The sequence below is a fragment of the Hippichthys cyanospilos genome, chromosome 10 (assembly GCF_059441005.1).
Source record: "Hippichthys cyanospilos isolate Australia breed blue-spotted pipefish chromosome 10, RoL_Hcya_1.0, whole genome shotgun sequence".
NCBI lineage: Eukaryota > Metazoa > Chordata > Actinopteri > Syngnathiformes > Syngnathidae > Hippichthys > Hippichthys cyanospilos.
The window spans coordinates 16,734,212-16,759,445 of NC_142378.1; the positions used below are offsets into that span (position 1 = coordinate 16,734,212).

General features: G+C 39.4%; 1 protein-coding gene across 1 annotated transcript; it reads left to right on the plus strand.

The window, feature by feature from the left end:
* The first annotated feature begins 297 nt into the window (after positions 1 to 297).
* On the plus strand, positions 298 to 23,335 carry shc2 (SHC (Src homology 2 domain containing) transforming protein 2). Its single transcript, XM_088426495.1, has 13 exons — positions 298 to 1,680; positions 8,527 to 8,597; positions 13,642 to 13,702; positions 13,829 to 13,948; positions 14,698 to 14,751; positions 14,826 to 14,877; positions 14,964 to 15,090; positions 16,005 to 16,185; positions 17,408 to 17,501; positions 18,812 to 18,979; positions 19,514 to 19,827; positions 19,903 to 20,071; positions 21,183 to 23,335. The coding sequence occupies exons 1-12, from the start codon at positions 949 to 951 to the stop codon at positions 20,029 to 20,031; spliced, it is 2,103 nt and encodes a 700-aa protein (XP_088282621.1). The 5' UTR covers positions 298 to 948; the 3' UTR covers positions 20,032 to 20,071; positions 21,183 to 23,335.
* The last annotated feature ends 1,899 nt before the right edge of the window (positions 23,336 to 25,234 follow it).

Consider the following 25,234-nt stretch of genomic DNA (forward strand, 5'->3'; position numbering starts at 1 on the left):
AACATCCATTGATTCCATCTGGTTTATTAGTAACTTCTTTCGCTGATACAAGCAGACTTTGCGATTGGTTGCTTTAACGAGGGTGGTGCAGCGCTGTGTTTTTTTGTTTTTTGTTTTAGTTTTTGTTTTGTTTTGTGTGCATAATCTGTATTAATGTGGCCCCCTAACATTAACTGTTCTTTTGTCCGACTGGATAAAAGTTAACTGTGACTGTCTACCCTCATTTTCCAGAGCGTCACGGAAAAAGGTAAGATTTACATTCAGTGATGTAAGTTCTATGGTGTTTTTACTGATAGTTTGATTCATAGGACAATGTCCTACACAAGAAAAAGTACGTGGAAGTGACATTTGAATTAGTGTTATCGTGTACCTGCCTATACTTCTTATAACAATTTATATATTATACTGTATGTATTTTAATATGTATACATAATATTTGATACATATTTGACACAATAAGCCACGATGGGAGAGTGAGAAAGAGAGCGAGTGAGGAAGAGATTTAGTGTGTGTTTGTGAGAGAAGCCGTGAATGTGTGTGTGTGTGTGTGTGTGTGTGTGCGCGAGTAAGCAATTGACTGTGCGTGTGGCAAAGAGACAGATGTGATTAGCTAATGCTGTCAAAGAGCATGGGCAGGGCAGGGCGAAAAGAGCCAATGACATCATCCTCAGCAAGCGAGAGAGGGCGGGAGGGAGCGCACCCAATGCGATGCAAGCCAGCCGGCCCAACGCAGTGTGAAGAAGGAGAATCGCTGTTCATACGCACAGAGCAAGGAGCGGCATGACAACGGTGCGGCGCGTGCACCAAACGGGATCACTCCCATCCACTTGGATATAAGACTCCGCCTGGAAGAGTCTCCTGTTCCCCCACCCCCCTTCCCTCCCCTCCCCCCCCTCCCCCGTCCCTCCCATCCCCAACACTGAGCTTCTTCAGGTGGATCCTCCGGGCATGCTCCTTAAGCCAAAGTATGACCGCTTTCGCAACGAGTCAGTGACTTCGTCCTCTGATGACCTGATGCAGAGCTTAGCCATGAGCGGCAAAGTCGCAGCCACCCAGGTGGTCGCCTCTCCGGCACCCGGCCTCCCGCTGCCTCCCCTGGACTCCGGCGCCAGGTCCTCCGGGGCCACGGCACCGGCCGACTCCCCCTGCCTGGACGGGGAGCAGGACGGCACCACCACCTTTTGCATGCTCATCCCCAAGATGCCGCAGTGGAAGTTCTCCAACTCTTTGCTCAGCAGAAGCCCGTCCAACTCCAGCTCAAGCTCCAGCTCCAGCAAGGACTCGAGCAAAGCCACCCATCAAGGGTCCCCTTCCTCCTCCTCTTCTTCGTCGTCGCACAGGCACAGCGGGGTCCCCTCGGCCAGCGGCCCGGTGGCCAGTCTGGCCGCCGTGCTCAACTCCTGCGACCCGGTGTGTGTCACCCCGTGTTCTCTGCAGGCCATTCGCGGGCAGAGAGCGGCGGCGCAGTCCGGGCACGGGTTCGGCGAGGTCACGGCCGGCCCCGGGGGGTCCGGCGGCGTTGGCTCCAGATCGGGAATGAGTCGCAGGACGAGAGTGGAAGGCATGTGGCCGAGTGGGGACGATTTTAGCCAGAAAGGCAGCTTCATCCACAAACCTTCCCAAGGATGGTTGCACCCGGACAAGAAGATTGCAGGACCGGGAGCTTCGTACATCGTCAGGGTGAGTCTGGACTCAAATTTGGAGTTAGACTCCGCTCTACTCCAAAATGGAGTTGGTGGAGTATCGGATGCTTTTCTTGTGCTGTTGCTGCCGGGCTTGCTAATGACACCAGCAAGACCAACATCCCAGCTGATGTTAAAACGTCGTTGCCATCATCATGCGACTTTTCCTTTCATTTTTACCGCTATTGTTGTGCCTATGGTCCTGTTGCCACTTAACCCTTACCCAGTTTTCTGTTTCTCACCATCCTGCATTCCTTTCTGTTTCCCCATCTCAAGCCAATCAACCATGACAGACGGTAGACCCAACAAGCCTGGGCTCCGAATTAAGTTCTTCCAAACTGAGGGACATGATAAATGTGACTATAGTGAACAACAAGGAAAGAAATCCAGTCGGTAACTTTGCCTTCATACATAATAATACACTACTGTATTATTTGTATTAAACCACAAAAAACATAGCAAGATTGTCAAGGATGAACCTGATGAAGACAGGAAGTAAACCAGAATAAGAAACAGATTGAGGGATGATTGCACATGTGAGATAATCCCTCTTGTGAATACATGAAGGAAACTGTAATAATGACATCCCGGACTGGGATAGTTTTTATTCGAGCTTCAAATCACGATCATTTTAACAATCAATTAATCAGGGAATTGGCTAAAAAAGGACAAGTTTTCATTTCAATTTGCTTATCAAAAAAGAGCACATTATTTGAAATTGGCATTGTAAAAATTGATTAATTATGACTCACTTACTGGTTTGGTCCATAAGGTAAAAAAAAGCAACAGTGGCAGTCATTTCTTTCTTTCTTTCTTTCTTTCTTTCTTTCTTTCTTTCTTTCTTTCTTTCTTTCTTTCTTTCTTTCTTTCTTTCTTTCTTTCTTTCTTTCTTTCTTTCTTTCTTTCTTTCTTTCTTTCTTTCTTTCTTTCTGATTTTCTAACCTGTACAGTAATGTAACCTGATAATGTTTATTACTGACAGGCTTAGGTCAATAATAAATTAAAATTAGCCTAAAAAATATGAATAGATGATCAATCATGATAAAAAAAATATTTTGATAATCGATTAGTTGTCACCAGGCCATTTATATTCACACCTATGGACAATGTAAGCAGGGACAACCAAACATTTTCAGTTGCTGCCCAATTGCATAAAAACGCAAGCTAGAGAGACATCCACTAATAACAATTCAATATAGGTCAATATATGTATGCTAAGTAAATTTTTTAAAAAGTGTGATATCTTTTAGCTGTCAAGCAGTAAAATTCCAAATTTGAAAAACAAATGTGTGACAATTTTTTTATTCAACTTATTCTCAACGTCTGGCTCCAGCAACAAAGTGAGCGCAGTAAAACAAGACGTTATAGCCGTCCATCAACACAAAATAAAATAAATGTCATTTTTGTCCATCGTCAGAGAAGCAAGGCTAGAAAAGCAGATCATGTTGCATTTGACCGTCAAAAAAGGAGAATGGAAGAAAAACCAAAGCGTGTCTACCAGCTTAATATGCAGAGCATGTGGCTGGGCTTGGGAACACATCTTTCGTGCAGATTGATGACTCGGCGTCGGAGCGCCTGCCAGCATATGTTTAGCGTGGTTGCCATGAATCATACTATCAACAAAATGCTCAACACCCCTCACAAACATTCACTTTGATCGCCTCACTCTGACCTTGTGGGAGTGGTGCTGGGGATTGTTTACATTCATGCGTGGGAAAACAAGACCTTTCAAAGGGCATCGCGAGCGCAGACCTTTGGATCAGCATACAAACTAAAACTCCTGGCGGTACCTCAGATTCAAATCATGATGGTGAGAGGGTACAGTAATTATTTGCAACAGGCTTTGTCAGAATATGAAAACAATGCATTTTACAACAAGCAGGAGTTTGGCAGATGGTAAAAGATTCAACGAAATGAGGCTTCAAGGTTTTTTTTGCCACTCCCAGTTGAAAGTTACTGGCAAATTGAACATAAAACAGAAATACACACTAAAATATAATCAAAAATGCCCGTAAATTCTGCTACCTTAAGAAATGTCACAGCAGGCTAATGAATTGTGATGTGGTATTGTGATGTGATAATGCTTTAAAGTGGTTGGCAACCAGTGATGTACCGCCTGTGAAAGATTTTTTTCAGCCAAGCTAGTCAACGGAAAGCATTTTTAGATGGAAAAAAAAAAAAAAAAAGAGTCAAATCAGAGTGTTGTGCCATTCGTGTCTGATTTTTCTAAACATTGGAACTCTGTAGTGGTGTCTCTAGATCAGGGGTGTCAAACATTTTTGTTGGGGGCCATTTTGTTGCTTTGTCTTCCCTCATTGGGCCGATATGATGAGGAAATCAAATAAATTTTATACTGTATCATATTTTATATATATATATATATATATATATATATATATATATATATATATATATATAATTACTGTACACACAATTAGTGGCTTATTATTATTATTATTATTATTATTATTATTATTATTATATTATTATAAAACCAAAATATTGCAAATTCCCAACTTCATGATTAAATATACAGTGATCCCTCACTTTTCGTGGTTAAATGGGAACGGGACTTCCCCACACGAAGTGAAAACCGTGATATAGCCATAATATTACCCCCCCTCCCCTACACGGAATAAAAAAAAAGAATTTTACCTTTTTTAAATGTTTTTTAATAAAGTCTTCATACTCTACATATTTCAGACAAATATTACACTGTATATATATATATATATATATATATATATATATATATATATATATACATAGGCATGTATATATATATACATAGGCATGCATGGCTGACGATTGATTAAAGTGGTAGGGACTCACTGCTTTACACAAAGGACAGAAAGCCAAAACAAAAAGGCTGAGCTGCTTGATGTCTCCATTGTTTAAGCTCCCCACCACCCATTCACCTATGACTACACACCCTGTTGCTTTCCTCTACGGGGAAGGGGGGGGGGGGGGGGGGGGGGGGTTGTCCTGAGCAGGCATGCTCTCTAATGGCATTACCCAGGCACCATTCATTCCTATATTCAATTACGTTTAATCACAGTCACTGGCGTCATGTGATGTCTAGGACGGAGGTCGGAACACCGAGAGAGGGGGCCTGGAGGGTGGGGGTCATTTGCGCTCAGCATGATGGGCTATCCCTCAGTCTGATGATCAACATTTTAGGTGCAAACATGTAAGCATTGGAGCTACTCGCTGCATATGTTAGTGTCAGAGTGACATTGAATTTCTGCTGTGCTCTGCCATTTTTTAAGCATGTATGCTATAGCGCGCTTTCATCCCAACGTGGACACACTGAAACACTCTCCTCCCCTGGGAACGACACCAGCGTTATTCTGAACATAGCTATAACATAGCTATAAGATAGCTATAATGCATCAAAAAGACAACTGCATGGGCAATCGGCAGAGTGCTGAGGGTGAATGATCCTGAATGTGCTTACTCACACTCCACACACCTTATTAACGAGTCACACTATTGCACTCCAATCTTGTGGAGTTCCAACTGCCACATTGCTCAATATGCCAGGTTATTGCATCACTCTGATGCAAATGTAGTGTGGCACCTACTTTAATTGCCCCAATTAATTTGATCAATCTTACAATATCATATTTACCACCAAATGAGTACTATGAATTAAAATAATGTAGATTACTACGGAATATATGTTATAGCACAGCGCTATCGCTCGTGGTAAAGGTTTATCACATTTTATATTTAATATATTGTCATTTATTTTATGAAACTTTTTGAAAGGCGTCAGTTTGACTAGATAGATATTTCTTTAAAATGATATTCCATTGTTTATCTGTGAGAATTTTGCGTATCTAGTGGTATCGATACTTGGTATCAGTGCACGTGACTACTCAACAGTTGAGTACGCATACTGGTTATTGGTCTGAAAAGAAGCGGTATCTAACATTCTCCACAATTGTCAGCCACAACATTAATGCCCGTCATTTTTCAATATTTTTGGAAAACATGAAAACACTGAGAACACCAATTGTTTTTTTTTTTTTAATGTCGTAAGTGCAAAACATCTGCATATGTCTACACAAGTAAGCTGAATAGAAAGAGCAAATAAAAATAGCATTGTCATGTAAAAAATGTTTTTTCTTGTTTTCCAAAAACATGGAAAATGACTACAGCAAATATTTTATGTAGTTGATACTATAAAAGTCTTTTTTTATTCTTAATAGAAGAAAATGAAGGATGAAAATATAATATTTTTTGTCTAAAATGAATGTCAGACAAAACAAAAATATTTTGAGAATGAATTAGCTTTTTTTTCAGGATAAAAAGTTGTAGTTCTCAAAAAAGAGGGGATTATTATTCTGAACATTTTTTCAAAGATAAAATTCACCAATAAAAAGCTGATTTTGTTAGGTATTCTTATGAAAAAAATAGTACTTCAAGATAAAGGATATTTGTTCCAGATTAAAACATCTTTTTATGGAAATTTATAAAAAGTCAAGGACGGAAACCTCGCTCTATAACTTCTTGACAAATTTCAGCTAAAAAATATCCACAAAGGGAGGATTAAACTCCGAAACGAAAACACCATGTTTTGACATTAACCCAAAAAAACCTGAGTTAGCCAGTGCCAATGTAGATTGGGGATTTTTTTTTAATGATTTTAAGATTCTTTATGCAGTACCACAGAAACATTTGAAGTGTTTCTTTCATGTGTTTGACAAAGATGGTGGTCACTTGTCACGTTGCTACTTCAAAGGGGGAGCTTTTGTAATATTACGTAATAGGGTGGCTCATTTTCCAAGAAACAAAGTTTTTGAAAGCTACAAATCACATCCTGATTCTTCTATCCTTGACACTGCTTCTTTTGACTATTGCTGAGCATAACCTTAGTCTTCCCACTTCTTGTCAAATATGTAACTTGAAATCTTCATTTCTGTTCAATGTGACTTTATTAGCGGTAACCAGCTGTTGTCTTCGGAAAGGTCAAAGCATTGTGCTGATGTAGCATTGTGTTTTACTGCAGACAAATAGGCTGTCCACTATAAGGTAACATTATTGTACAACATTTCCATTTCAAAAACAGAAAGATTCCCCCCTGGTTCTGAAAGAAACAGCAACATTGGTAAAAGACGCAGGCAGGCCTTTGAAAGAGGATGACTATTATTGAATTTCCGACGAATACTTCTTGGAAAGCCACAATCCCCGCAGTCAAAGAGATAGAGGTGCAGATAGGCCAGTTGCTGGAAGACGGGATGCGTTGTATCAGCAGATGTGTGTGCATATACACATGTGTGTGCGTGTGTGTAACAATGGAGGCATTCAGTGAAGAAGGGGGGAAAAAAAAGAGAGTCAATTTGCTTGATGGAAGACTTCCCCCATCTTCAAATCTCGTTATGAGGCTCATTAAGCAGTCGGGCTCAAAGGTCTCTCTATTTGCCCCCACTTGGATTAACACAATCACGCATACGATCAGAACTGCCGCATAAGTTTTACAACACAGTTGTCTATAAGATATATTAACAATGTGTTGTTATGTATGTTGTGATGAATTATGTTTTCCGTACATTTGCATATCATTGTTTCATCAAATGCAAATCTATTGTTTCTCAAAGTCGTGGGTGTTCAAAAAGAGTGAGAATTATGAATATCTGACTGGAAGACATGTCAAACAAATGGGATTTAAAAAGGCTTCAGGTTCTAATAATTATAATAAAAAATAATCCACAAAGGCGGAGAGCTTTTAACCATTTTTTTCTTCCTCTGGTTATAGGAAAAGCAAAGAAAAAAGTTTCGTTTTTAACGATTTTTTTTTTTGTGCAAATATTGTTGGAAAAATTTCCCTTTGACTAAAACATATGTAAACATAACCCTTAATAAGCTAACATTTTAAAAATTCAATAATTCCACACAAATGAATTATTGAATCCATTAGATCGATTTAATGCATTATTTTTAGTAAATTACCATATTTCTCCAAGTACAAGTCAACTTCGCTTATAAGTCGACAACCATGAGTCTACCCCTGACTTTAGTGGTTACATAAATCATTGCTATCCAATTAAAACACGTGTTGTTAAATGAAGAAATTACAGTATATTTAGAGGCATTTATACAGTACATCATATATCGAATTATGACTGTGAGGCAATGTGTGTGTACGCGTAGACGCAAATGCTGAAACTAATGTTGCATCAAGTCAATCCATACATTATTTTTTGACACAGCTGAATATTAATTTGTCGAAAAGCCCTAAAAGTCATCATCACTATCTTACACGCCAAATAGCTCATCCCAATTAACTTTCGGACGCCCTCACCCCACCTGCTGACAACCATACGTATTCACCCATACGTCCAAGGGAGACAAGTCAAGCCGTCTTCTCCTTTTCATAATGCGTCAAGTCACACAAAAAAATTACCCACACAGCCTCTCTTTTGGTGAAAAGTTTATATTGTGTTTGGGTATCATTGCTTTCTATCACCTTTCAACTCCTTAGTAGGTGAAATGAGGCTCATCCTGGCTCACTGACACAAACATGCTCCCTGCACAGATGTGAGATGCTAGTTTGTCCAAGCCAGGGAGCTTTTAGTGCTTCTAATCCAGTCAAGGTGCCATTAGCACCTCAGTTTGTCATCCATTAGGATGCTACTCAGCTGCCCGGTGCACATTTGGAGGCTCTATTTGTGGATTTAAGGTCATGCAGGGTTGGAAATAGACTCTGGGATGACAACATTACATCATGCAATTGTTTCCTTTTTAAAAGAGAACTACACACCCCTTTTGAAATTGTGTAACTATGTTTCTGAATAGCATAATTGTAGTCCCACATGATAACATGTGTTTGTGTTTGCAGTACATGGGTTGCATTGAAGTGCTGAAGTCAATGCGCTCCCTGGACTTCAATACACGCACTCAGGTGACGAGGTAAGAAGCACACTAACTCAGTTACTGGACAATCATGCATCAAGATAAAACCATGATGTCACATTTCTATCAACACTGTGTCTGAATTGGTGAGAATTTCAGGATTTTCTTTCCAGATGTTGGAATTTTGCATAATCTTTTTGGCCAATCTTAATTGGCCAATATCATCGAATTTCAAACATTTTAAAGTTAAATGTATGCATATAAATGAGGAAACCTTACGTTTGGCACTTTGGCTTTTTCAATTCTTATGACATACAGCATTACTGTTTTTAGTACTTACACTTCCAACCCCGAAGTGAAAAGTCTCCACTCCTCACTCCTTGAGGCTGCTGTGCCCACTTCATGACGTCTAAAACTTTGCTCCCATGTTTTAGACACTTGGACATTGTCCTTGGACAGCTATTCAATGAAAGATTGCTGTTAACTAGGCTCGCGATGCAAAATCTCTCCTCCCAATCTCCAGAATAAAAATGTGAATGTCACGGTGGGGCATGGCGGTTTGAGGAGGTGCGGGATGTGGGAAAGGCGGAACCAATAAAAATGCAGGACTGACTGGGTTAAGGCTCGAGTGAAGGTGATTTAATGACAAACAAAGGCTGGGTTGAAAGAATGGAAAAATACAAAGTACAAACAAAAACGCTAAACTGAAGCTTACTGGGAGCGACAAGGAACGGGAGGTAGCATGGGAAGGAAGGGATTAGGGCAACGCGAGGCAAGACGGCGAGGGGAAGACGTACAAAGACCCGACAAGGGATGAGGCAAAACGCTGGGGCTTAAATACTAACAGAACTAATGAAGACTCAAAACACCTGGGAACAACAAGGGGCAGGGAAACTGACTGGATGACACACACGGGCGACAGGTGAGCTTAATTTACAGTAAGGACACGCGGGGGAAAACACAGAGAACCTATAACTAAACTAAAAAACCCAAAACCTACAACAAAACACAAACAGATCATGACAGTGAAAGTCTTGGATAAAGTGGGAGTATATTTACTCTTGCACGGACGGTAAGAGGTGGTGTACTTACTTTGGACATCCCATATTATATAATTGGGAGTGGCTGGTGCTGAGAGTGCAGAATTAGCAAGAAATTCTTAGAAATGCACCATTGAAGGAAAATGACACTTTGGATGTGTTTAGAAGGAGAAATTACCATTGTAAAATAGCTAAGAGCTCCAAGTTGACTTTCCATGATATGGGCCCTTTAAAAACCCAAGCTTGAGAAGACATAGGAAGTCTGCCATTTTGGTGTTAAGTAATAGTTTTAGCGTTATTTCCCAGAGGTTCTTCAAAAATGAACCTGTCGAAGACATTGCGCCTAATTTTGATGTGACAGTTGATATTTTGCAATTGAACTTGAGCCACCAACAGTAGATAGTCATTAAATTAAAAAGAATTGCTCTATCAAACAACATTACTGGTGTATAAATGTGATATAATACAAGTAAAAGATGGAAAACCAGGAGTAAGACTAGGTAAGGTCTTGTTCAATCAATCAGTGAGCAATCGGGAATTTGGTGTGTTTACCAATTCAAGGTTTGTTTGTTTTTTAGGTTGAAGTTTTGGTAATTGTGTGTTGTTGGTGCAGAGTGCCAAAATTTCTTGTACTTGCTATAAACACAAAAGTCTGCCAGGTAAAATCTAGACTAAGGTTTTCATTCACCGATGTGAAATTTGGTGGACATGTCTATCATGAGCAACTCCTCCCCCCCAAAAAAAATCTCACTAGCCCAATGTGACAAAATATTGTACCTTTAATTACGTATGAGTAGTAGTAGCAGTATTGCAAGGTTTCGCTTTTGGATATGAACGGAATGTTTCGAATGCATTGCAGTTTAACGTCAGGTCACTGGATGCACAATGGCACAAGAAGCTGTTGTGCTTTTGTGCCCGACACACACAAGATGTTATTGTTGTAGCAGCAGGCCTCAGTCTCTCAGGAGACTCACTCGGTCCCCCTTTCCACCTCCATCACTTTCTCCCACTCTCATCTCTTCGCCTCAATCGATTGGGAGTAATGTGAGCCTGCTTGGGTAAAGTGAAGCTAGGGGGGGCAGTGATGGAGCGATAGAGAGTGGTGGTATCTATTATTGATGATGTTCACTAATGACTGTGGAAAGCTGCAGCGTCCCCCCGTTGAACCTGCTGGATAATGTTGGAGGGTGGAATTTATCCAAGGAAGTGGGAGGGGCGGACCAAGCATCAAAACAACAATATGGGGACAGAAAAGTTTTAGGCTCCCTTACAACCAAAAACCCCAAACCCAACTGCTATTAATCATGACCACAAACCCGAACCCTGATCATCTCACCTTACTACATATCTTTATCCTGCCTACTAAACGGAAGGCAAACCTAAAAGCGGCTAATTTGTAACCTCAATCACGCACCCTAATGCCAGAGGCACATTCACACACCTCACAACTCACACGTTGTATAGATTAGTACTGTGTACGTGTGAATATTATTTTATTAAACTCTGACGTTTCACAACCACTACATAACTCCGTCCTGATCATGTTCACCTCAAATCTAACTACAACCCTAAACCCAACTCTATCACCCGAACACTAACCTACAAACCTAACAAAATAACCTTCACGCTAACATAAGCACCTACACTAGCCTATAGCTATATTCAAACCGATTAATCCCAACCTTAAAACTAACCCCCAACCCCAATTCTCAATATTAAATAGAGCCATAACCTCAACCCTCGAACCTAACTGTTAGCCCTAACAAGGGTGGTGGGTAATACCAAGCTGCCTTTAGTCCATTATACAGTATTTACTTGAGTACAATATTTGATTAATTGTACTCGTCAGGGTAGTTTATTACAACAAAATGTTTACTTTTATTTATTTATTTATTTTAAGCTGCAAAGCTACTTTTACTCTGTCACAAAAGAGCTACAGTTGTTACTTTGTTTTGTCTATTTATTATAATAGTTTTGTAGTTTATTTTGGTGTGTCCATGATATAAGATGACCCAAAAGGTCCAGTTGCAATCTATTCAACATCCTGGGAAAGAACCAACAAGGATGAATTAGAATATTCATAGGCAACTACGAGTAACATTCAACCCCATTTCACCTCTCAAATAGTCATAAAGTCACATGACTGCACAGTCTATGTAGCCCTACACAGAACCATCATTTGCAGTTAACCCTTTTGGCCACAGCGATTGTTTTCATTTTATTTCTATATCGCTATTTGAAAAGGTTGCTGCTTGATAATGGTTAGAGATAAAGACATGTAAGTAATGTTGCTTCGTGCAATTTTGCTGCTTTTTTGGGCTTAAAGGGCTATTCGATTAATTCACGTAAAAGATTGCCAGAAATGTTTGCCACAGACTATTAAAAAGGACAGCTAAAGTATATCAAGCACTAATAAATGTGTCTACCTAAAAATGTCCACATTTCAACCTACAAGAAATCAACCAGCGCGCTTTATTGCAAATTGTGGTTTGCCCAAATCAATCATGTCAACTCCCTGTTCCTTGTTTCTGAGTAATGAAACAGATGTCAGGGAGCTAATAAATGTGGGTGAGTCCACCTGTCGAAGTTCAATATAATCACGTTACGTGTAATTATATAATTAATCATCTCTGCCTGGTGAGCCTGTTGTGCTGTTTTATGTGTAAGCAGTGTTGTAATTAAATTGACTTCAAGTTTTTTCTTTCCTAAGAGAGACAAAAAAAGAGGTGAAAAACTGACCGTTTCAACCTCACCTAGTATTAGAGTTGACACAGCTAATTTTCCCAAATAGAAATTTCCATGTCAAGAATGTAGTTCATTGTCCAGGACGTGGCCATCCGACATAGCTGTCTTTGTCGGCGGTGTTAAACGGCAACACTCTGCATCCGATGGGCCTGAGTGCGGACAAAAACAACAACAATGGCTGTCCGCGCCAGCGTGAATCATCCAAACAGTGTTGCTGTGTAAGGGCGAAAGAAGAGGCCTGAGACCTTTACTCGAGACAAAGGCTGGGACTGCTGCTTTTTAAATATTTACGAGCCACTCGATAGGGGCCGCCGGGTTCTTGCCTGCTGTCCCCGGCGTCCCATGACAGCCAGGCAATGTTTCCCTCCCACCAAAGAGACAAGCGGCCATTTGCTCGTCATTTCTGGGAGGCTACGTGTGACAGTTTTTCCTTTAAATGAGGGAAATGCTAAGGCTAAGCAAGCCTCATTCGATATGTGAACTATTTGGCTGTTCAACAAGGTCGCAAGAAATCAAACATAAAAAGGCTGTGTTCAGCACGTGTTTCTATCATGATCTGATGGCCTCATTTATAGTTAAAGTTAGTTCTAATTTACAAACGGAACTGTACAACTGTACACATTTTAAAATAGGATTTGTGATGTTTTTATGTTAGTTTGACCTTACCGTTACGTTGCTTTTATAAAAATGATTTTTTTTTTAATATTAAAGTAGTTTTTGAAATGTCTTTTATTTTCAAATGTGAAAGCACATTGTAAAAATATTTTACAAGTTGATAAACCCGAACCCAAAAACATGCATAGGCAGGTGTATTGGACACACTAAAAAAATGTCCTTAGGCGTGATTGGGGGCATGAATGGTTGATAATCCCTATCTGCCCTGCAATTGGCTGGCAAACAGTTCAGGGTGTCCCCCTGTGTATGTCGGTCTCACAGTTCAGAGGTCTTGGGTTCGCCTACCGGCTCTACCTTTTCTGCATATTCTCCCCATTCCTGCATGGATGTTCCTCTGTGTACTCCGGTTTCCTCCCACCTTCAACATGGATGATTGGTATTTTGAACACTCTAAATTTCTCTCGGGTGACACCAGCACGCCTGTGACCCTTGTGAAGATAACCGGTCACTATAATGGCTTGATTCATGGATAAAAATATAAACACTCAAAAAATGACATTTTGGGGGTTATTTGAGTGTGCAGATGTACCTAATAAGTTGACCAGCTGGCATCACTCTCCATTAATTCTGACGGTAATTTAATGGCGGGTCTCATCAACAGACTAATTTGAACTTTGAACTTTCTTCATTCCACTCATTAGGGAGGCCATCAACAGGCTTTGCGACGCTGTGCCAGGTGGAAAAAGTGCATGGAAAAAGAAGGTCAGTGGCAAATTTACAGAGTTGCAAAATATGATTATTTTGCATATTGTAGAATATATATAAGTCACATTTGTGACACATGACGTCTCTTTGCCTTCATAAGTGCAACTCACTGTCATTATCTAGGCTGTGAACAAAGCTCTACAATCCATCATGGGAAAGAGCAACCTGCGTTTTGCCGGCATGAGCATTGCTGTCAATATTTCCATCGACGGCCTGGGACTGCTTATTCCTACCACACGCCAGGTATGTCACTTATTCTGTGTTCCCCACCATCAACGCAATTTTACCAATTTTTAGTTAGTAAGAAAATGATTATTAGTAGAAATTATGTATCTTGGTTCATCTGTCTTGTTCATCTGTCTCTGGCCGTGACGCAATATATAGTCAGACATCTCTGAAAAAAAAATTGTGGATGAACTCAAAATTTCAAGTCAACAAACTGTTGAATTTTAACAATTCAATTCAACATTTAGTTTTTGCCAGTCTAAAAATAAACTTTCCTGTATGTTCCATGTAGTGAACCCCAAATTAAAGAAATGTCAAAACAGCTCATCAAAAAGTACTTGGTTTGTTCTATTTAGACCCTCCCAAAAATGCCTGCCAGTAAATGGCAAAGTTCTAATGTGCATACTGTGAAAGGAAGGAAGGAAGGAAGGAAGAAAGAAAGAAAGAAAGAAAAAAGAAAGAAAGAAAGAAAGATTCAAAAACACAAAGTTAAACGCTGTGTGCATTGTGATTTAATTTTATTTACTGTGCCGCTCCTTCTGGTGTGCCCGCTTTGGCCAACGTGGGGCAGTATAATACATACAGACATTAACGAAGAAGAACCGTATACTTTAGGCATCACTTTAGTAGCTTTGTGTTCAAACAAGTCCAAATTTCAAACTTAAACAAATTGAGACTATATATTAAATAATAATAAAAAAAATGTAAAAAAAATAAAAAATAAAATAAACTGAAAAAAAGGCCTATTTGTACTGATTGCCTTCCAGATGTTAGCACACCACCCCATGCAGTCCATCTCATTCGCTTCTGGTGGAGACACAGTGAGTATTTGGTTCCATCCCATCCAACCATCGATGGCAACCTTCTTAAATGTTTTTCTGTAATATTTTTACAGGATGCGCCAGATTATGTTGCATACGTGGCAAAAGACCCTGTGAATCAGAGAGGTAAGGTGTTCGAGGCAAGAAGTCATTTCAGTTAGCGACGATTACAACTCACGAACACATTGGCTCGTGTCATCCCTCCCTGCCAGCGTGTCATATTCTGGAGTGCTCAGACGGTTTGGCCCAGAGTGTCATCAGTACCATCGGCCAAGCCTTCGAGCTGCAGTTCAAACAGTATCTGCACAGTCCACCTAAGACGCTGACGTCTTTAGACAGGTAAATGCGCAGCGCGAGTTTCACTTAAAATGATTTTATCACTTTAATGGGGAATATATAAGACCCTAAACAGGACTTGAGGTAAAATAAATAAACAAATGTGTGCTTATTACTTTTGTGAAGTGCAGAGTACTCTATTAACACATCACATCACACAAAGGCTATAAAAAGTCATCATGGGTTTGTGATAAGAAAAGAAATCAAATGAATCAAAGTAACAAAACATTAAAAAAAAAAACATTTACTGCTATTAATGTGACCTGATTCACACAGCTGTCGCAAGTAAAAGTAGTTTTTTAAAGTTACTCCATATAAAGTTCAAATGTTTGAGTAAGTTTTCCCTGACTTTTTAAAAAGAAAATTGTCGCTTTCTAGCAGAAGCCATAGATTTTGTGATGGTACTGACGTTATTAAAACTGTCCATAATATGAATATAGAAAAGAAAAATTACCAAACTGGAACATAAAATAACATATCATCTGCCAACCATCATGGTCATACGGCTGTCAAGCATACTCTCCAGGCATGACCACATTCAAAATAGTTGTGGAAAATGATTGATTGCAAACACTAGGGTGCTTAAACAGAACGTTCTGATAATTCCCATTCCCATTATCACACACTGGTTCTCTCTGCAGTAGTGATCCATATAAATATTAAACAGATCTAAATAGATCACCTTCGGATGTGGGGACGACATCTGATCGGCTTAATCCAACCAAATGCCTCCGCTGTCGTTATTATTGGCACTATTGATACAACCTTACTAAAGACTTTACAACCCTTGTTAAAAAAAGAAACATTAACTAAATATGAAGTAGGAACAAGCGTTGAAGGTGATGTTGAAATAGCGCATCTCAAATTGGATTTGTGCTGCGGGTGGATTTTATTTAAAGTGCCGTTTGTTTCCTCAGGTCCCTCAGGACAGAGGAGCCAGTGTGGGGGGAGGACGACGATTTCTCCGAGCACGACTACTACAACAGCATCCCCGGCAAGGAGCCTCCTGTCGGCGGGGTGGTGGACTCCAGACTGCGGCGCAGCAAATCTCAGCTAGCTCACATCCACACACAGCCGCAAAGTAGGACAGCACAACAGGTAATACTAACAAACATCAAGGGTGGAGATTGTAACTGTATAGATGTAATGGAATTTCCTATTACAGTATGAGTTAGCATTAGCATTCATCTTTAGTATACTAAAGACAAAGCAAGTCACATGCAACATAACAGTACCGATTCATATATTCGTTATCCTCTGCGAGGAGCTGAGTCGCTATGCCTTTCTGTCTGTCTTATACTGAAACGCAAGTGGCTACAGTGGGCAAACTAAAATGAATAAAAATAAAATGAAGACAGAAATTTGACTTTCAGGCATTACAAAACCACTTTAATTCAATTTAAGTATGACATTAGTGTATATCTTTGGACTTGCCCCCCCAGAAATTCAAAAGATTATCACTCAGCCACATTTGATCACTTTTACTAGGGATGTACCATGCCACTTTTTTTAACCTGAGACCAATACTAGATTATTCACTGTTTGAGTACTTATCAATACTGATTAAGAATAGCTTCTTGTCTAAATCTATTTAACATAATGACAAAACAATTGTAAACAAAGACCTTTCTGAAGGAGATGTGTCAAACTGCTGGAATATAGCGCCAACTACTGCTGAGGAAGACTAACTTGGACAAATCCCTAAATTTAACTATACTTTCTTACTTGGACTGGGCTTTGGGAAATTCCGGTTAAAAATGTAAATACTTGCAAATAACGGCAGTGTTGATCGAGGAAAGCATGTGTCCATACAGTATTTCATCATAATGGCTCCTCTGGTCTCATAAAAGGGAATGTAATTGTTCTGTATGTCTGTATATGTCATTGTCATAAATAAAGATGCATTTGTAGGAAATACAGTGAATAATTGTCCACAGCAGAAGTGATAATGTCTCTAAATGTGCCGCGGTCCTGTGGTTGGGATTAAAGTAACCAAAACAAGAGATTAAGAAATGCCTCCCAGTATGATACTATTCACTTGAAGCCCACTGCAGTTTCAATAACAAACAGACTCCCTTCACCCATGCCTCTCCTGTGATGTTGCCGCACCTTAATTGCCCCAAAACAAATATGACTCACTTGATCCGCTGACCCTGGGCTAGAGCGAAAACATGCTAACATGCTGTGTGGCTTAGGTTTCAAATAGAGTGCCTCCAAACTACATTATGCGCGGTGGCGGGATGAGAGCGATGTTCATGCATTATTAAGAATGGATGGCTTGTTTTTGAAACTTTGACTGTGAGTGTGTGTTTGTGTGTAGATGGGCTCGCCAGCAAAAAGGGAGCAGGCAGCTCACCATGCCAGTCAGCTCTGCTATGAACTTCAGTGGGACGTAGATGCAAGCAGTGGCTCAGGTGAGACACTCGGTGGCCACATGAGAAACGTTACGCAATACGCACTGTTTATCGTCAGCAAGAAAGATTTACGTGTTTGTTTATTCATGTTATTTATTCAATTGTTTATTTTAAAAAAATGTCATTCTTTTTTGTGTTATAGAAGTTTCACGGTGATACAGTAGATTATTAATATGCCAATCATGCACTGGCTTTAGCAATACTGTAAATAAATGTGTTAATTAATTATACATTAAAAGGATTAAAATCCAAACATATTAAATAGTACAAAAAGTGCTTGTACATTAAGTTTCAACATTTTTTTTTATCTGTTTATCCGTACAAATGTCCACTTTCTTGACCCCTCCTAAAAAAACAAACATAAAAATTCATATTTTTTATTCTTAATTAACACACATTTTGGATATTACATTTTGAAGAAGGAAAACTTTCGCCAATACTATTCAAATCACCTTTTGGATGGTGGTAGCTGGGTGGGATTCTTGTTTGTATGCAAATCGCAAATAATAAGGGGAAAAGGGCTAAAAAAATAAAAATAAAATAAAATAAAGGTTTTGTTTGCCATTTGTAAATAAATGGGAAGAGAAGATAGCGGGGGGAGGTGTTGGTTGTATTCATCACCATGTTGTTGGCCAGTTGTTAACCCTCGTGTGCCAAGATAGCTGTCCTGCATTCTACTTGACTGCATTTGTGTTCTTGCTGAAGTTTGGAAAGTGTTGATTTTTTGTTATGGAGTCGGTACTGTGCTGTGCTTGCATCAACCGTCGTTCATCGGCATCCTGGCCAAATTCAGTCCTGATGGACTGCCCACTTCTGGCTGTGGCTTCCGTGGACTTAACCCATTTAAGCTCAATTTTTTCCTGGACATGAAAACATCCAAATCCTATGCCACTGGTAACGCTTTGAAATAATCAAGAACTTGTTTGTTTTGTTTTTTTTAAAGTGAACTAGTGACGACAAGGTGTATTTTAACAACACCAAGGTTACAACAATGTAATTACTGGTTGTGCAAACACACCAAACCAATTTGAGTAAGTGCAAATGCATATATCATCTTAAAGATCATGTGTACGAAAAATCTTTGTTCTATTTTTATTTTAACAACTTTACTAACTGCTGCATTCACGTAACACCAGTAAACATCAACTATTCGATCTACACTATGTGGCTTTAATGTGCCTCACACCTTCTGAATTTGAAGATGTTTCCAAACTTTCAAATGGCTCTGTATTGTATCTTAGAAACGTGACTTTAGCTTCTCCTAACAAGAAAAATTATCCTCTTAACAACAAACCTTTTTTCTATGTTAGATGGTTACCTGTGCGCTGATGGCCAGCCCCCCTGCAATAAAGACTATGAGGAGCACCAGTACGTGAACACACAGAGTTTCGAAAACTTGGATTCTCTGGCTCAGGACTCCGATAGACAGAGAGGGGCCAGAGGGCCCGATAGCCCTAAGAAGGACCTCTTTGACATGAGTAAGTCAGATGTTCGTCAATCCCAAATTAATGACCACAAACAAAATCACCTATTCACATGTTTTGTGTTTTCTATAATGCCTTAAGACACAGGTGTCAAAATCCAGTCCTCGAGGGCCAGTATCCTGCATGTTTTCGAACACTCTCTTTCAAACACACCCGATTCAAATGATTAGGATCATTTTCAAGATCCTGCAGAGCTTGCTAATCAGCTAATCATTAGAACTGGGTGTGTTGGGGAGACAAAACCGGAAAACATGCAGGATGCCAGCCCTCAAGGACTGGACTTCGGCAAATATGTCTTCAGATGATGCCAAAGCCAAGGCTAATATGAAAATGGTAATTGGTGTCAAGGAAGTATCTGTTCATCCCACATCTTTATCGTCTATTGGGTAGAAGCTCGGCTTAGCCTGGGTTGTTAGCAGAGGGTACAGAGAGTTTCTGTAACCCTCTTTTCACAGTAACGTTGAAAACATTTAAAATGATATTGAAGTGTTTCAACCCATGTCAATTTTGATTCACTGCTCCCTGCAGGGCCTTTTGAGGACGCCCTCAAACTCCATGAGGCTGGCCGAGCCACAGCGGTCGAAGGCGGAGGCGTGCAGATACTTGAAGACCAGTGGCCCAGCCCTCCGCGGCGTCGGGCACCCGTGGCCCCAAATGAGGATCAGCTTCGGCGAGAGACCTGGTACCACAGCCGTATGAGCCGGCGGGATGCTGAGAAGCTGCTGGTCCGAGACGGAGACTTCCTTGTGCGGGAAAGCACCACCAACCAAGGCCAATATGTGCTGACGGGCATGCACTGCGGCCTGCCTAAACATCTGCTCCTGGTGGACCCCGAGGGAGTGGTGAGTGTTTTTTTTTCTAAAGTAACAGAACTCTTACTTGACTGGCATTTCCCAATTTACTTTCCACCTATACAGGTCCGGACCAAAGACATGCTATTTGAGAGCATCAGCCACCTTATCGCATACCACCTGAAGAACGAGCTGCCTATTGTTGCGGCCGAGAGCGAGCTCCACCTCAAACAGGTGGTCAGGAGGAGACAATGAGCCATCTGCCCACTCCTTTTTCCTGCATTGCGATTAGCAAGTGAGTTTGGAACTCATGAATAGATCTGAAAAGAAAATGTATGCCGTCCTCTTATAGGACACGATGATAGGTATACTGTACGCCCATATCACCCAACAACATTGAACCAAGCGTTTTTTGTTTTACAAACATTAGTTCTATATGTTTGTGTTTATTCAATATAAATGTTGCCGTTTTAAATTTAAGGTTAACTTTAATGTTAATATTTCATTGTTTTATTAAAGTGACATTAACCCAGTATTTTTGTGTTTAACATGAACCAAATTCAACATCATTAACATCTTTGCACCTAAATAACATTAGTGTTTTTTTATTCCCCATATAAGTATTATAAATACGTTTTTATCAAACATCAACCCATTTCTTAAATTTTCATTTAAGAAACATGAACTCAAAACATGCATGTTAGTGTATATAAAAAGTTATATATAAAGTTAATCATTTGTTTTGCATGACCATTTACTTATTTGTGTAATACTTTATATTATTAATATCTTATATTATAATATATTATTAATATAGTATAATACGATATATTTCACTTAATTTGCTGGACATGAGCGTAATATTTTTGTTTGCATTTTTCTTTCATTTAATCACTATCAACATTTTTGCTATGCATTATAATAGCTTCATGTTTTCTGTTGAAATAATACAGAATTAATATTCTGGAATCAAATGTGCATTTACATTGTTTTTTTAACATGACTATTTTTTAATTAATCAACATGTTTTTTGTATTTTAACAAACATTACAAAAATATTTGGTAAGTTTAACCTAAACCGTTTGAGTGACAGCTCAATATTTTGTCTTAATGTACACTTAAAATGTTACCATATGTCTGACAAATAGGTTATGGACTTAATGTTTTTATACAAGCAGCAGTCTCAAATTGTAATATTTTATTTTAACAAACATTTTTGTATTATGTGTTTCTTATGTTGCATAAATATCAAAGTAATATCTTTGTATTCAACCATCATTTGCCATGAAAATATTGAGTAAAGTCAACATCCCGAGAGATTAAAACCCCGAAGTTTTAATCAAGAGCAAACTAATCCCATTGTTCTGTTTTGTCCTTTTCTTCCTGGTCTCATGTCCCTCAAATAGGACGATGTGTTTCTCAAGTGGACACTCGCGTGGCAAACCGCAGTGGTGAGACGCCGTGGGCTTTTTGGATATTCATATGGTCAAACTTTGCCCAGTCTTGTCCAAAAGTCTCCTCGGCATGCAGCTATGAAGCTACACAACGGACCTTCAGGATTCCTTGTCTGCCCCTGCTCTGCAATGACTTAACAGTTTGTTGCACACACGGGCACAAACCCGAATCACATGAGATTCCGTTCACTGTGACGTAACTGATGGAGGAACAAAACTCAAAAAGACTACAAGTCAAGTACTATTTGTATGTGTCCCTGCTGGCCAAAAGCACCAAACTTACAATGATGGACAGCCACCATTTAAAGTATAGCTCAATGAGGCTTGTTGTGTGTTTGATCAACATATTGTGTTTCCTCACCGGCCACTTGATTAGGTACAGGGGTGGATCCAAAAAAAGAGCTCTAACAAAAGGACCGGACAGTACTGCAATTCAGTATTTACCAAGGTAACAGTACTCAGTTTTATTAAATAGTGTGTAATTTTTTTCAATAATGTGTTGTTGCTGCAGTGGTTTAGAACTACATTGTTTCAGACATTCAAATTTGTTCATATCAGGTCAGATCCCAAAAATTACTTCTCTAGATATCATTGATGGGATTTGTATGGAAGAACGATAGAAATAATTCAAAATTACATTTTGAAAATTAGATTTAAATATGAATAAACAAACAATAACAGTACGGTGACTTTTTTTAATTACTCATAATTTACACCAGGCTTGGCAAAGTTCCATCCTCAGACTGTTTTCAATGTTACCCTCCAACAACACACCAGATTCAAACTATCAGCTCATCAGTTAGCCGTGCAGTAGCCTGATAACCATCCTGATCGTTTGACTTAGGTGTCTTGAAGCAGGGTAACATGAAAAATAGGCTGGATAGGGGCATTCAAGTATTGCACATGGGAAATGATTTACACAGTATTCACACATTTGAAAAATGGTAAATACAGTACAATGTACATTGACACTATTCTGATAACCGAATAGTGTTTAATGTAAATAAACCAACTAAGGTAAGGTAAATTACGGTAATAAATACATAAAGAAATGTAAATTAGATCATGTACACAGTAATAATGCAACATTTGTTTGATGATAAAGAAACCACTATAATTCATTTCATTATTTCAACCTTGTTAAGGGAACCAAATTATGAGAAAGAGCCAACCAGTTATACACAGAAATAATAAACATACAGTACCAGTCAAAAACTTGAAAACATCCTCTAAATATTTCTTGATTTGCAGATTTATGATGAAGTCATTGTCAAGATATATTAATAGAAGTATACAGAAAACGGAATGTTTGACTCTTGAAAGTACATAACTGTTTTGCACACTCATCCTTAAGTGGATTTTCTCTGTTTTATGATATGAATGACGCTACGTGACTTGCCTTTCAGTTCACAGCTGTGCATTTTCAGATAGCAGCTTGAATTTCTTGATTTTTTTATATATTTTTTTAAACTGTTTGCATTCGAGGGTGCATCCAAACCTTAGACAATTACTGTATCTAATGAGATTTTCCGCAACTGTATCATTCAAAAGCAGCCCTACTCAACAAACTCCTAAGGTTGTTCAGGCGTTCCTAATAAAATGACCGGTGAGCACTTTTAGAACCCAACTCCCTGGCCTGTCCTCAGCCTGTCCAACTTCAGTGCCTTAATAACCATGCAGGGACAGGCGTTTATGTACAGCAAGTCCCAGACTGTTTTCTTCTGCAATGCCAATGAATGTCTGTATAAACATCAGGATGATTCTGCTCATGTACTTGTAAACAGGAACGTAAGCTGCTCATTTTGGGGTCATTATATAATAATGATAAAAATAATATCTTAATGATATTGGTTTGTACACCCAGTAGCTAAAGGCATACAAATGTGGATTACAGCGTGACATGTTTCCATTGTACAATTTGTTTGAAAGGCTCTTAGATTAAGCTATTGAGGTAAATGACTTTCCGCTGCTCCTTTTATGCAGTTTCATTGAATGCACCGCCTTTAACTGCCTAATCGCAACTCTTTTTCCTTTTTTTCCTCAGGAATTTCTTGTCTTTCTGCTTCATTTAAAAGTTCCTTCACAATAAAAGTCATGGAAAACAATGGCACTTTTATTCTACAGGCACTCAATGTGTGAAGTGGTTTACACGCGTTCTGAAGATTAGGCCAAATTTGAGCTTTATGGCTTTCTTCTCACCAAGGTTACCAACAAACCAATTGAAACAAGGAATGATTTGGGAAAAAAAGTAATCCTGTTTGAGTTTGATTTTCACCTCGATTAAACTAAAATTGCCATGTTGATTTCCAATTTTCCAGCACATCATTTTTTTTACTCTCCACAGCCCTCCGGATAAGTAATATTCCACTGGTTAGCTGTCATAAAACGAGCCATCCGATGACAAATCGGCCTCAACTACAACTATGTGGCAACTTTATTTCTGCAGTCGCAATTGAGGGTGTGCAGTGAGAGGTGTGAGCAGCTCCTAATGGGTCAGCATAGTAATATACAGTAGTAGCAATTATGGGGATTAGTGCTGACTTTTCTCTTACCCCTGTAACAAGGGAGGCCCCAATCCTGATCACATGATCAGAAAATTACTTGGTTTTCAGCTGATCGGGATGGGTGCAAAAAGATTAGTTTTCTTCGTTTTCTCAATGTTTTTGATCAAAAAGTGACCAGTATAGATATCTTAGGAAATGAAGCAATAATATCTTTATTTTGTATCACACATTGTTATGTTTGGTTTATTTTTTGAGAAGTTCAGTCATCCGAGAGGGACTCAAGTGTCGAGCTTCTGCTCCTCCGAGTTGAGAGGAGCCAGTTGAGGTGGTCCTGGTATCTAGTCAGGACGCCTCCAGACACCTCCCAGGTGAGGTATTCCAAACATGTCCCACCTGGAGAAGGCCCCCGGACGACCCGGGACATTCTGGAGAGACTATGTCTCTCAGCTGGCTTGGGAAGGCCTGGGGATCCTCCCGGAAGAGCTGGACGAGGTGGATTTAAGAAAATTGGGCTCCTACAGCTAATACTTGACATGATATTGAAACATGAGCTCAGTTTTGGATCCGCATCCAAAATTTAGATAAAAATTGCCCTCAGACCTAACAACAAAAACTGTGTTCAAAATCCTTCAAAATCTTTACTCCTACAGTAGTCCCTGCACTTTGATGGTCCACAATTTCTAAAAGATAGTTGGTTTGATATGTTAAGGAGGAGTTTGGTTAGCCTAGTTTGTATCACAGAATGGGTAAAGAATTTCATGTATTATTTAGGGTAATGTTGATGAATATGACATATGAAACTGTTTTTGGAATCTTAGTGTATGGTATATTTACAGTTTAAACTTTTATTAAAGCCAGTTTCAAACATTTTTGGGGGGTAGAACAAGTAGTCACATTTTTTCCCCTAGTTATGGCAGGGTTTGGCCCCTACTCCTAGTCAGTATACTGCCTCCCTCAGGTCAGTCTTGGTACTATGCTTAACAAGAAAAGATGGTTCAAGGAGTACACAAGGGTGCTTTTACAAGAAACCTGTACTATACTAAATTCTAATTCTAATTCTAATTAGCAAAATTTCTTAGGCTGTATTGTTTACATCAGGTAGACCCTATAAAAGGGGTGTTTTTTTCGTCACTCTCTCTCTCTCTGATCCCCTCCATTCAAGAAGAAATGTGTCCCACAGAGCTCTGGAGCTCATGTGACCAAACTCCGCATGTGTTAGCTTATGCTGCCAGGTTGCCAGGATAGCAGCGGCAGTCAAGGTTTTACAGTGATGAAATTTGCATCGATCAAGGCACTTCACATCTCACTTTCATGAAAAGGACATGCTTAGATACAACACATGGGCTTGGTGAATATCTAAATGTTTTGTATTTGGAAAGATTTTGCTCAAAATGAATCGCATACTGTATTTCTCAAAGTACAAGTCAAATATGTTTCCTTCATTTTCGACCCCCATATTGGAGGGGTCGATTTATACGCACATAACTCAAAACCAGACCA

Coding starts and splice junctions, on each gene's coding strand:
- shc2 (XM_088426495.1), top strand. CDS start 949: ATGCTCCTTAAGCCAAAGTATGACCGCTTTCGCAACGAGTCAGTGACT. Junction 16,186..17,407: donor AAAGTAGGACAGCACAACAG/GTAATACTAACA, acceptor GTTTGTGTGTAG/ATGGGCTCGCCAGCAAAAAG. Junction 18,980..19,513: donor GAAGGACCTCTTTGACATGA/GTAAGTCAGATG, acceptor TGCTCCCTGCAG/GGCCTTTTGAGGACGCCCTC.